Here is a 14,964-nt window from a genome sequence, read left to right on the forward strand (position 1 = left end):
CCCACTCCAGTACCCTTGCCTGGAAAATCCCATGGATGGAGGAGTGTGGTAGACTACAGTCCATGGGGCCACAAAGAGTCGGACATGACTGACTGACTTCATTTCACTTCACTTCACACGCTAGTAAAGTAATACTCAAAATTCTCCAAGCCAGGCTTCAGCAGTACGTGAGCCGTGAACTTCCAGATGTTCAAGCTGGTTTTAGAAAAGGCAGAGGAACCAGACATCAAATTGCCAACATCTGCTGGATCATCGAAAAAGCAAGAGAGTTCCAGAAAAACATCTATTTCTACTTTATTGACTATGCCAAAGCCTTTGACTGTGTGGATCACAATAAACTGTGGAAAATTCTTCAAGAGATGGGAATACCAGACCACCTGACCTGCCTCTTGAGAAACCTATATGCAGGTCAGGAAGCAACAGTTAGAACTAGACATGGAACAACAGACTGGTTCCAAATAGGAAAAGGAGTACGTCAAAGCTGTATATATTGTCACCCTGCTTATTTAACTTATATGCAGAGTACATCATGAGAAATGCTGGGCTGGAGGAAGCACAAGCTGGAGCCAAGATTGCCAGGAGAAATATCAACAACCTCAGATATGCAGATGACACCACCCTTATGGCAGAAAGTGAAGAGGAACTGAAAAGCCTCTTGATGAAAGTGAAAGTGGAGAGTGAAAAAGTTGGCTTAAAGCTCAACATTCAGAAAACAAAGATCTTGGCATCTGGTCCCATCACTTCATGGGAAATAGATGGGGAAACAGTGGAAACAGTGTCAGACTTTAGTTTGGGGGGCTCCAAAATCACTGCAGATGGTTATTGCAGCCATGAAATTAAAAGATGGTTACTCCTTGGATGCAAAGTTATGACCAACCTAGATAGCATATTAAAACGCAAGAGACATGTTTTTCCAGTAGTCATATATGGATGTGCGAGTTGTACTATGAAGAAAGCTGAGTGCCGAAGAATTGACACTTTTGAACTGTGGTGTTGGAGAAGACTCTTGAGAGTCCCTTGGACTGCAAGGAGATCCAACCAGTCCATTCTAAAGGACATCAGTCCTGCGTGTTCATTGGAAGGACTGATGCTAAAGCTGAAACTCCAATACTTTGGCCATTTCATGAGAAGAGTTGACTCATTGGAAAAGACTCTGATGCTGGGAGGGATTGGAGGCAGGAGGAGAAGGGGACGACAGAGGATGAGATGGCTGGATGGCGTCACCGACTCAATGGACATGAGTTTGGGTAAACTCCGGGAGTTGGTGACGGACAGGGAGGCCTGGCGTGCTGTGGTTCATGGGGTTGCAAAGAGTTGGACAGGACTGAGCGACTGAACTGAACTGAACTGAATTTTTAGGCTATTAGATCAACACTACTCAATACAAGTAGGACTTCCCTGGTGGCTCCACTGGTAAAGAATCTACCTGCAATGCAGGAGACCTGGGTTCAATCCTTGGGTCGAAATATCCCCTGGAGAAGGGAACGGCTACCCACTCCAGTATTCTGACCTGGAGAATTCCATGGACTGTATACTCCATGGGGTTGCAGAGTCGGACACCACTGAGTGATTTTTTCTTACACTTTTCTTTCTTCACTCAATACATTGGGTTGGGCATTTGGTCCCATCACTTCAAGGGAAATAGATGGGAAAACTGGAAACAGTGTCAGGCTTTAGTTTTTTGACCTCCAAAATCACTGCAGAGAGATCACTCCCCAAAGGAAAATTCAAATGTTGTTAACATAGTAGCTTGATTGGATGTTGGGCAAACAAAAACATCAAGACATCAATTACACAAAGATATGAAAAAGAAAAAAAGACTGAGATTTCATTTAGGGAAAACAGGACTGATAAAAGATGTGACAAAAATTGGTAAGCTTGCTGAACTTAGTCTAAGTCCAAAGAGTTGGTCCCGATTTAGATATTAAACTAAGTCTATTGTTGCTCTCATTTTGAGTTACTGCCAAAACAGTAAGCAAGTAAGTGTGAAATAGACACTACTTTAGGACTTAAATGAATAGAATCAGCTTCCCCATGACTAACCTGTTTCCTCACAGAGGTAAGCCTGCAGTTCAGGGGTCAGCCTCCTGAATTGGAGGAGCCCAGTTCTGCTGGCTCATTGCCATATGCGGATACACTATATGAAGGATACTTGATGAAGGACTAGTATGTTCAAGTTTACGCGCTAATATATAAAGACTGTCTTTTTATGTCACATTTAAATGATCTGCATTCTTTTTCTTACTTTTTGGAACAACAGCAGCCAGTGGGAAAAATGATAGCAAAACGTAAAATCTAAGGGCAGAGAAACTGAACATACTCAATTGTTATTGAATGGCTGGGTGAATAAATTTTCATAGAGAATTGGCCCGTGTAATAAAAGGAAAACATTTTCAAGAAAAGTTGTGGGAGAGGGAGAGGGTGGGAAGATTTGGGAGAATGGCATTGAAACATGTAAAATATCATGTATGAAATGAGTTGCCAGTCCAGGTTCGATGCACGATACTGGATGCTTGGGGCTGGTGCACAGGGACAACCCAGAGGGATGGAATGGGGAGGGAGGAGGGAGGAGGGTTCAGGATGGGGAACACATGTATACCTGTGGCGGATTCGTTTTGATATTTGGCAAAACTAATACAGTTATGTAAAGTCTAAAAATAAAATAAAATTTAAAATTAAAAAAAAAAAAAGAAAAGTTTTCCATTAAAACTACAGAAATCTGAATTATCCTATGTGCTTTATTGCTAATAAAACATAATACTTGTGGACACAGTCGGAAAAGGAGACGATGGGACAAATTGAGAGAATAGCATTGAAACATATACATCACCGTGTGTAAAATAGCTAGCTAGTGGGAAGCTAATATATAACACAGGATACCAGTCTGGCACTCTGTCACTCTGTGACAACCTAGAGAGGTGGACAGGAGTAGAGGAGGGAGGGAGGCTCAGAAAGGAGAGGATATTTATATGTATGTGTTTATTTATATGTACACACACACACACTTATGGCTGATTTGCATTGTATGGCAGAAACCAGCAAAACTTTTTAAAGCAATTATCCTCCAGTTAAAAATAAAAAGATACATTTAGGTGACCATTTAATTTTATTAGACATAAAAAAATTACTGTATACCCTGTATACCATATTTTTTACCCTAATAGCTTAAAAATTAAAATATTCTATTTACACTGAAATCTGTTTATGTACTCAACAGATTTGAGCCAAATTGATCATGTTTCACTTCAAGAAATACTTATAAATATTTTTAATTCCATAGGACAGATCCATTAATTATGCTTTCAGAGGAGATATAATTAATGGATCTGCACTATAGAATGAAGGCCTTTGGTAAATATAAATAATGCAAACTCACTCTACCAAGCACCTTAAGAGTACCCAAACAAATAGATCATCTTACGTGGCTGAAGCTTTTCCTTCCACATGTTCCCATGTGGAACATGAAAGCATTCAAAATAATTTAGCATCAGCTTTTTGGTGAGATCTTCATAGAAAAGTAAAGATTATTTGGTGAAGAGGTTATGCATCCCAATAAAATAGTCTGTCACAATTTATTTTTATAAAAGTTAGAATAGCCCTGATGAAAGCTTAGAATATGACTATAATGACAGAATATGTATTATAACCTTGAAAAGCCTGATTGTATTGCTAATGAATATTTTAAATACACTTTTTTTTTTTAATTTCAAAATACTGTCAGATGAGTAGAACAGCTCATCTGAAGAAAAGCTCTTCAGATGAGAGTAAAGAATTGTCATATACCCCTCCTCCAGTTTCCTCTGTTGTCATCATTCTCCCTTAGAAGAGTCTCTATCACAACAAAGAACCAATATTCATACATTACTCTTAACTAAATTCGGTATTTATTCAGCTGTCACCAATTTTCCCTAATGTCCTTTGTGCTGTTTGAGGGTTTAATCCAAGCTGCTTCCTTGCATTTAGTCATCATGTCTCCATAGCAACATAATCTGTAGTAGTTCTTAATCTTTGCTTGACCGTGGTAACCTTGAGTTTGGTCAGATTTTTGCAGAATGTTTCTCAGTTTGAGTTTGTACAGTGTTTTTCTCATGTTTAGAGTGATATCATTGGAGGGGAAGATCGCAGAGGTAAAATACTCCTCCGGAAGATCCTCTGGAGAAGGAAATGGCAACCCACTCCAGTGTTCTTGCCTGGAAAACCCCAGGGATAGAGGAGCCTGGCAGGCTACAGTCCATGGGATCGCAAAGAGTCTGACACAACTGAGCGACTTCACTTTCTTTCCCTTTCATCACATTGTATCACGTTATCTATAGGCGCTCTACAGGATAACTTGAGAACTTGGTTGAGCTAGTGTTTACCATGTTTCTCCACTGAAAGGTTACCTTTTCCCTTTTTCATTCTCTTCTCTTTGGAAATAAGTCTGTAAGCATAGCCTGAGGCTGGCTGTGATGATATGCTCCATCTTGAAGAGGGGGAGTATCTGTATAAATTATTTGGAATATTTCTGTAAAAAGGAGTCATCTCTTTCCCCCAATTGTTTATGTATTCATTTATTTATATATAAATTCATGCTTTTTTGTTTTATGTTTTGATTATAATCTATTACTATGCTGTTTACATTGTTGCTCAGATTGTTCCAGCTTTGGCATTTGGGTACTCTCTCGTGTTGGCTCATTTATCTCTTTGGCACACTCCTTTCTTTTATCTTTTGAGCACTTTCTGGCACAAGTTGTTCATTCCTTGCTGCATCCCAGGAATCCCCTACTTCTGCAAGGAGCCCTGGTTCCCTCATTACAAGAAATCCAAACCCAGGCACTCACATTAATATAGAATCTTATACTTAAAATATGGCTTAATTGGAAAAATATTTTTAATACTTGTAAAATATTCTATCATTTTCTTGGATAAAAAGTAACTCTTTAATTTATGAATCAATGAAAAGTATTTTAGAAATTGAATTTTGATTTTTATGTTATTATACAAATGGCTGGCTGATAGCAAATTTTGTACACAAAGGATCAATAGTAAGAAGTGACAGAATCAACTAAGAGTATTTTATTTCTCTGTGTAAAAAGAAAGAATAGTATGTTTCTCAAAGCTATTACCATGAATCCAGATTTGTATTTTGCAATAGTAGATAGAATAGTACAATCTAAGAGAAGATGTAATGTTCAAGTTTCAACACTTTTTTCTGACAGTTGAGCAGTGACAGTTGAATGTGATTACATTTATAATCAAACATTTTAAACATTATTTATAATAATGGGTGGACTTCCCAGATGGCGCAGAAGTAAAGAATCCACCTGCTAGTACAGGAGACGCAAGGATGCAGGTTCGATCCCTGGGTCAGGCAGATTCACTGGAGTGGGAAATTTCACTAGTAGGAAAGTTAAAGCCACTGCAGTATTCTTGCCTGAAAGATTCCATGGACAGAGGAGCTTGGTGGGCTACAGTCCATGGGGTGGCAAAGAGTAGGACGTGACTGAGTGACTAAGCCCACTTGCACGTAAAAATGCATATTAATACAGTGGCATTTTTCCAAATTGTGATCTAAAATTTAGCCTGGAAAAACTGTTATTAACAAAAATAATTCCTTTCTTGCTCATTATTTATTGGGAAACGACTGCCTATTGTGATTTAAAAACACTATTTACTTTCTCATTTTTTAAAAATTAAGCATAACTTTGTATACTTTTTTTCCCCCAACAGTAACTTCTAGTAATTCTGACATCAGTGTTGATAGAGTCAGTACTAGATTGGTAGTCAAGAGTTGTTACCAGGATATATTGAAACTGAGGATTTAAAACATCAAATGTAATTTGAGAGGACTTTATTAATTTGTATTTAGATATAGAGTTGCATTGGTATTGCTGTCATTGAATGAAAGGGTAAATTAATTAAAATATGAGGTATGGTTAAGAGCTATCTGAAGGATTTACTACAATATTTTATCTAAAGGATGAAACAATTGGAATGCCACCTATATTACCGATCACTGAAACACAAATGGGAAAGCAAACTGAAATTGAAGATATTTTTATCTTATTTTTTGCTGTGTGTTTCTCAACTTGATAATTAAGTGCAGTTTATCAGATGCTGTCATATAAGATTGATGTGCTTTAAAAACACATTTTCCTCAAGATTTCCTAAGAGCAATAGAATTAAAGTGTCACACTATAAGATGAATTTGAAAGTTAAAGCCAAAACAAAGTTTTCTCTAAGAATGACATTCAAATAATCAAGGTTACATGATGCATATTTTAGAGTCTGCTTTCCATAATACTTAGAATGACAAATTTATTTCTGGGAAGTTGTGGGAGACCTTAACCCTAAAAGAAGTTAAACATGAAGCTTTATTTTCAGCTTGTCTTCTTACAGAAGTTAAATAACCCTTAATCTGATCCAGGCTTTCAGATTTTCATAGCCAAATGTCATCTCTATCTCCTGAATACCTGATTTTTAAAGACATAATACTTTCTTATGTTATGCAAAATATCAGTACTTTTGGGAAAAATATCAGATAATTCAACTATATATGAACTGGGTTCTATCACTTGCTTAATTTGTCATGAAAAAGCTAATGATAGAGAAACAGCTCAAATTTTGTTTTTCTGTTTCTGAAAAAATGTTTCACTCATTTCTGTTAGAATTCTGCAGTAAGTTCATTACCAAGAAAGCTCTTTGTTTCTCCATTACATCATATGATCAAACAGTGGAAGTCATCAGTCCAGAATATTTCCTGATTTTGTGCTAATAAATGGCCAAGAAGCTCTGAATATATTTAGAAATTAGTAACTAACTCACCTCAGTTATCTGGTGCATGTATTTTCCTGTTTCCTTTAGTAAATTATTGTTCAGTTTTTATCTAATTTCCTCCTTTAGACACTGTAACTCAATGTTCAGGCTTATGTCAATTTCTAAAGAAAGTACATGTTATGTAAAAAATATATACACTGAGTATCTTGGTTCTTATCTTTATAGTTCATAGCCATTTTTTTTCTGGACTTGATAGTCAGAAGTAATCCTACTTTAATGACTATTTAAAGTGTTTCAGTTTATTGTATACCTGAATCAAATGAATTGAAAATGATCTTTGAATAAAAAAAGCATCCACAACATCTATTCTTTGAGTGTGTTCTTTTGTTGGAATTTGTCAGCCAAACTTGTCTACTTGTTCCCTTATCTCAAGGTCAATCATGTTTTGTTTTAATCTTTACTGTAAGTTTTTTTCTCTATTTGTGTTCATCTGTATTTGGAAATGGAGTTAAAAAAATGTAGGTGTACATTTTTTCCCCAATGTTTTGCTTGCTTATCTACTTAAATGAAATAATTCCTCTGAGAGAATGAGTTAAAGGCATAGTAAAATAACTTCTATTGCTATGTATTATCAGTATCTTTTTATTGCTTTTAGGAAAAATGATGACAAACCTCTAATCCAGAAGTTTTAACTGATTGCATTTTTTTAAAGGACTAAAAAGAACAGCATTAGCAACATTCCAATAATTCTCTTATATTTGTGTAAATCTTGTCCTTAAAGTTTTGTTTAGTTGAATATAATAAAGTTTGTCAAGAGCTATGGATATGGGAATTTTAAAAAAAATCATATTTCTTCATTTTATAGTTGTAAATTAATGGCAAATGTGCTTTTCATGAAAAATTAAAAACTGGATATGATGATTTAAATCTCCATAAATAGAATGACACCTATTTGAAAATCAGCCTGAAAAGTGTGGAAATAGCACTATAGTGAACCATTATAGATAGGTACAGGTTAACAATCAAAAAATGTAAGAATATAAGTTAAGTGTAACACTGGATACCATCCTAACATAAAAGATGATTTTCATATTTAATAAAATGAACTTGAAATGCAAATTGAAAAGTAATCATTTGATTAATTTCTTAGATAACTATTTCTAAATTAAAAACGTTTCATTTTACAAAAAATATTTGAAATTTTCTACGGCCAATTTTACTTTACTAGCTGAGCCGCTTCCCTGGTGGCTCAGAAGGTAAAAAATTCATCTGCAATGCGGGAGACCTGGTTTCAATCCCTGGGTTGGGAAGATCCCCTGGAAGAGGGCATGGCAACCCACTCCAGTATTCTTGCCTGGAGAACACCATGGACAGAGGAGCCTGGTGGGTGCAGTCAGACACGACTGAGAAACTAAGCACATTTTTACTTATTTGTTTTTTATTTTAATAAGAAGAGTTAGATTCTAAATTATGAATAATAAAAATGACTATAAAACTACATCTTTAATTTTGTTTTTCTTATAGAGTGCAGATATGAGCCCAGCAAGTAGCACCACTTCACTTCCAGTTAGTCCTCTTGCTGAAGAGCCTTTGCCTTTCAAGGTAAAAATAAATTTTAAAATGTTTTTAAAATTGTTTTTAAAATTTTTAGGATCTTCAAAATGTATTTATTTTGCCATGTAAAATAGGTAGTTCAGGCATAGATGGTGAGGTTAACTGCTTTAACTTGTAAGGATATTGTTTCAGATGTTAAAATTTTGTTGTTTTGTCTGTTGTCATTCTAGTTGCTAAATAAAGGTAAAGATTTTGAATAGAAATTGATATTTTATATAGCACTTTGTCTTGAATGTAAGAGACAGTGATTTCATTATAATAGTTTGATGTCATATGAGTTATAGGTTTCAGATCTTTTATTTATATTAAGCAGTAAGTTTGGAATGAACTATTCAGCACTTATCCAGTGGTTAAACTTTCATTAGCTGGTTAAATTTTCATAATTAATTAATTGTGTATTCTTTAAAGACTAATGGTCAAATCAAAAAATTAAAATATAAAATCACTCCTTTAAACACTGCATTTTAAAAATAATGCTAAATATGGTTAGAGAATTCTTCAGTTTGGGACTCTATATACATTAAAAATATAAAGTCACCTTCTTGTTTTGCTATTTAAGATTGTTTCTCTTTAAGCCAAAGCTTGTAAATCAGCTATTTTAGATGTGTACTATAGATGTTTGGATTTTTTAGGATTATTGTAAATAAAGGCACTCTTTAAGATCATGGGAAATTAAAAAAAAATACTTGAAAAGTTGGGATGATACTCTTAGGTGCAGTTGTTTTAGTTTGGTTTAAAGACAAGTCAACATACTTTTGACAATTTATTATAATGATTTGTATTTTATCATTAACTTCTCATTGTTTTTCATATGAAGATAAAATCTTGACTTAATATTGCTCATACTTCATACCATGACTGACATGGATTTCTAAATACAGTTCTCAATATTTGCTGTTTTGTCAAAGTGAAATTAATAGGTTATAAATTCCATTATAAGTCTTTGGTTTTCTAATTATAAATGCTTTGTTGTTTGATGGTAGATAATATAATTGTTAAAAGCTCATTTTATATCAGAGAATTGTTAAATAATGAATCATGTTCTGATTGTATCACTTATTGAGAATCATTTTATCATTTTACAACAAAAGGAGAAAATACTACTACTGTTTCAAAGTTTATTATTCCTTAATATTTTGTCTTATGGTTATGGGACAAAATTTACAGAAGAATCGTATTTTTAGCAAGTTTTTAATTGAATTCTCAAAGTGTCACTGGAAACCATTTTCTCTTTTTAATATATTGATAATGACTGCCCTCCTTGAAAATTAATGTATTTTTAATAGAAGTAAAAGGAAAGGTCAGCTATATTCCAAAATGTGCTGACATAAAGCTAATATAAATATAATTATTTTAGTTAGTTTCACTGACTGGTTCTAAGAGATCAATATTTTCCTCATGTTAATGTGTATAAGTGGTTTTATATGCAATTAAAGTTTCAAAGTGCTTGTGATATATAACACTGGCTTTTGGTAACCAATATAATTATAGTACCACTTAATTCACTTCTTCTGTGGAAGGAATATTATTTATATTTTTAAAGGAATTTTATCAGACCGAAAAACATTCCTCTAGTATTTAAAAAATATTCAAAATTAATATTTCAAATTATAGAACTCCTGCATTTGCTTTTTAAAATTTTTATCTTATAAATTGTCATATAAATGAATAATAGAATTCTTATGTATCCTTATTTACACACAAAATATACAGAAATTATTTTGAGATATACTTTAGTAGCATAGTACGTTTTAATTGCAAACAAAATTTGTTGAAAACTAAAAACACATGACATTGAACTTTTCTGACAACTATACCCCAAACAATTCTGCTATTGTATTTAATTTGTGTTGAAAACTTTAAACTTTTGATATTTGATCAACATGGTAACTAAAAAAAAAGATTATTATAGCTTTATATTCCCCAAGAATAAAATGATACTAATCATCTTTAATCTTTTAGTTTTCTAAGACAGTGATTTTTATCGCCCAACTCCATAACCATCTGCCTTGATGTTAGACCAGCAAGGCTTTTGAAAGCCTTGGTGGCTGGTTGAGAGACTTAAATTATACCTTATCTCCAGGGATCTTCCTGACCCAGGGTTCGAAGGCAGGTCTCCTGCATTCCCTGTATTGCAGGTGGCTTCTCTACCATCTGAGCCACCAGAGAAGTCCCAGTTTATCTCCTAAGAAGTTAACTAGGTTAATAAAAGAAAGCATTCCATCTCTTTTCTTGGTCTGTTTTGGAAGCGCTCATGCAACAGTTGGAGGAAGATATCCTGTTTGAGCTCAAGTGTTTATCAGGGTAAATGCTTTCCTTTGAATACTATCTATAGAATGACATTCAGATTAAGTTGATTTTAACCCTACCATTTGACATAATGACAAATGATATGTTACATATTTTACAAATCCCTAATAATTGCCTTCCCACTAGTATCTCTACCTGTGTTATTGAGTTGAATGTCAGATGAGAAGTTGGCTATCAATAGGAAGGTACCACACTAAGATCTACTAGATTAAAGGTAATAGAAAACTGGTAGCATCCTGAAGACTTTCCCAAGGAGTCAAGAGAGGTTAATTATCTCCTTTGGAGATACAGCAATCAAAGATGACAATTAAATTTTGTTTGGGATCAGATGCTTCTTTCCCATAATAAAACTGTGTTTTTCAGCACTCATTAGTGTTGGAGTACATACTTCAATTTATTTTTCAAACAAAAACAGATCTGCTCTGAAAAATAGTAGAAGCTCTCATATACTTACTTATGACTCTCTTCCCCATACAGAACAATTCACCTCATGCTAAATTTCTTGTGCTTACTATTTAAAGCCCATTGCTATAGTGTTTTGTTTGCCTTAGTCTTTTAGAAATTAGGAAAGTTTTTGTGAACATTCATCTATCTTCTCTTAATCACTTGCAATATCTGAGCACTCTGTGCCTTTTTTTCTATCAATCAGATAGAACTGATTGATCAGTAGGGTTTCTCCAGGTGGACAAGGCACATAGATACCAGTTCACCACAGTCAACATTCCCTATTCACATCTGGCCATGAAAGAATTTGAGTGAATCCCTTTATAGAAAAAGATATATATATATAATTCACAAGCCTCCATATATACCACAAGTAATAACTCACAGATTTCCCAGTTCGACTCTTGGTTCTGAGGAGTTTCTAGTAGTCTAGGTTTTTATAATTGCAGACTACTCTTATGGACATACATTTGGAAACAAAAGGACAAATGTGTAACCTCATTTTTAATAGTGTTAAACATACATCTGTGGTGTGACACATGCCACTATATTGTTGTGGAAAGGCCAAGGGATAATTAATTTCACATGGGCAGGGATAAATTTTATCAAATAACAATAACAGAATCATAATAGTGCAAGATAATTAAGTGGGACTTGATATGAGGAAAAAGGGAGTAGACTGCTTAACGGTTAATTAAAAGTTTTATGTTTTTGTGCAGAATAGCCAAGCTGACATTGTTAACTGTGATGTACCCATTCCATCTTATCCTGCCTGTTTCCTCTGCCATTCTCCTTGATTTCTCTGATCTGTCTCCTCTTTTCCTATGTTGGCCTCAGTCAGAGACACCACACCCAAAATGCCTTGGGGTCACCAAATATTGCTATTCTTTAATAGGATGACACTGTTGACTTGTATATACACAGTTATTAACAGCCTCGATCCATTCCTGAAACTAATCTTCTTGAAGCTGCATGTGTGCTAAGTTGCTTCAGTCATGTCCACCTCTTTGCAACTCCATGGACTGTAGCCTGCCAGGCTCCTCTGTCTGTGAGATTCTTCAGGCAAGCATACCAGAGTGGGTTGCCATCTCCTACTTCAAGGGATCTTCCCAACCCAGGGATTGAACCACATCTCTTGTGTCTCCTGCATTGGCAAGCAGTTTCCTTATCACTGTGCCACCTGGTGACCCCTCCATTAATAGTACACTTGATCTGGGCCAGGTTCTTTTTGCCAATCACTTTCATCACATTTTTGTTGTTGTTGTTGTTCTCACAGATTTTACTTATTTGTTTATTTATTTATGGCCGTGCTAGGTCTTCATTGCTGCATGCAGACTTTCTCTGACTGCAGTATATGGCCTTCTCATTGCAGTGGCTTCTCTTGTTTCAGAACACAGGCTCTAGGGCCTGTGAGCTTCAGTAGTTGTGACACATGGGCCTACGAGTTGCAGCTCCCAATGTCTAGAGTGTGGGCTCCATGGTTGTGATGCATGGACTCAGCTACCCAGCAGCATGTGGAATCTTCCTGGACCAGGGATCAAACCTGCACCCCCTCCTTTGACAGGTAGACTCCCAACCACTGGACCACAAGGGAGTTCCATCACATATTTTTAAATTTATTTCTTCTTCAATAAGGCCTGCTATCTACATTCTAATGCCTTTTACTCCAGAAAACATCTTTTCTTTGATTAGATAAATTAGAAACAGGTATTATTATCTTCCCTTATCCTCTCACCCTTATCCTATAGTCAACAGGAAAGGAACACATTCAAGTCACCTTCTCATTAGATGTTGTTTCAAAAGTGTACCAAGAATATCCTCCATGCACCACTTTCAAAGTCTGAAAACAGGAATAAACCATTGCTTTCTTGGCCCATTGACTGCTGCTTCTCTGTCACACTGCATTCCTGGCATATGTAAAGTGGTTAGGTATCCAGTGCCTAGAATCAACAATGGAACCAGCCTCCTTGAAGTCTAACCATCATTCCTGGTAGCTGACACAGAATGGAACTGAGGTTTTACTTGGGTCTTCTCTCCTACAGAAATCCAAGGTTCTCTGACTACTTTTCTTCATCCCCAGAAATCACAATTTAATCTAGACTAGAGCAGCTTTCTCTCTTCCGAATTCCCCCAGAGTTATCCCTCTTTCCTCCAACCAGCAAGAGCACTGGAAACATCTCTTCCATGTACTTTTTTGTTGCTGTTTAGGTTTATTTGTTTGAATATTTTATTTTGGAGTAGAGTTGATTAACAATGTTGTGTTAACCTCAGGAGGATAGCAAAGTGATTTAGTTATACATATACATATATCTATTCTTTTTCAAATTGTTTTTCTACTTCTTGTTCAGTGACTAAGTCATGTCTGACTCTTAGCTACCCCATGGACTGCAGCATGCCAGGCTTCCCTGTCCTTCACTATCTCCCAGAGTTTGCTCAAACTCTTGTTTGTTGAATCAGTGATATCATTCTGCTAGGTTGTTACATAATATTGAGCAGAGTTCCCTGTGTTATCCATGTACTTTTTGGAGCTGAGAAAAGCAACTGTCTGAAGATTCTTCTCCCCTGATACACACATCCTATTTTAAGAGGACAGAGGACAGAAAAGAAGAAATAGAGAAATATACAAAGGTCTCCAAAATTTTATCCTGCCATGCAATGCAGAGATGTTATGATATGTTTGACTACATACAGCCTAAACTCAGGACTTAGTGACATGTAGTAACACACATAATTTCCTCTCAATTATATAAAAGAAATATTGGGTAGGAAAAAATAGCAGAAAATATACAGTGATCCACCATCAACTATTTGGATGAACTGTACTTATTTTTCCTATAGTTTCTATAATGATCACATGGTTTTATTTTAAGAACAATATTTTCAAAAAAGTTGAAAAGATAATTGGAAACTTTAGAAGCAGTATAGCCCAGTTAAGAGATTTCCTAAAATCAAATCTCAGTTCTGCCCCTTTCTGTGTGTATGACCTTGAGCCATTTACTTTGTGTTTCAATTTCTCCATAAATAGAATGGGAAGAATAGCAACCACTTTTTCACTGGGTTCTTGTAAAGTCAAATGAGTTATTAAACAGAAAGTGCTTAGAATAGCACGTAATAAATGGCACATGAGTTTTGGTCTTAGTTCTGGAAGATGTTGTAGGTCTTCATAGCACCTGTCAACTTCAGATTCTTGAGCATCAGTCGTTGGCAGCATAGACTTGGATTACTGTGATGTTAAATGGTTCCTGTGGAAATGAACTAAGATCCTTCTGTTGTTGATGAGGTTGCACCCAAGTACTAAATTTGAGACTCTTTGTTGACTCTGAAGGCTACTTTATTTCTTCTAAGGGATTCCTGCCCACAAGAGTAGATACAATGACCATCTGAATTTAATTCACCCATTCCTGTCCATTTTAGTTCACTGATTCCTAAGATGTCCATGTACAATCTTGCCATCTCCTGGCTGACCACATCCAATTTACCTTGATTCATGGACCTAACATTCCAGGTGCCTGTACATTATTGTTCTTAACAGTATCGGGCTTTACTTTCACCACCAGCCATGTCCACAGCAGAGTGTTGTTTCTTCTTTGGCCCAGACATTTCATTTTTTCTGGAGCTATTAGTATTTACCCTCCCGTCTTCCCAGTAGCATCTGACTTGGGGGTCGGGGGGTAGTCTCATCTTCTGGTGTCATATCTGTTTGCCTTTTCATAGTGTTCATTGGGATCTCCATGCATGAATACTGAAGTGGGTTTCCATTTGCCCTGGAAAACCACAGTGGTATGGTCACACATCTAGAGCCAGATATCCTGAGTAAGAAGTCACATGGGCCTTAGGAAG

General features: G+C 35.6%; 1 protein-coding gene across 1 annotated transcript in view; it reads left to right on the forward strand.

The window, feature by feature from the left end:
• CCSER1 (coiled-coil serine rich protein 1) overlaps positions 1–14,964 on the forward strand; it is a 1,463,256-nt gene that overhangs the window by 603,224 nt on the left and 845,068 nt on the right. The window contains exon 7 of the mRNA XM_055587653.1: positions 8,281–8,358. Coding sequence (XP_055443628.1) covers positions 8,281–8,358 — 78 coding nt within the window. The remainder of the gene's footprint in view (positions 1–8,280; positions 8,359–14,964) is intronic.

The sequence above is a fragment of the Bubalus kerabau genome, chromosome 7 (genome assembly GCF_029407905.1).
Source record: "Bubalus kerabau isolate K-KA32 ecotype Philippines breed swamp buffalo chromosome 7, PCC_UOA_SB_1v2, whole genome shotgun sequence".
NCBI lineage: Eukaryota > Metazoa > Chordata > Mammalia > Artiodactyla > Bovidae > Bubalus > Bubalus kerabau.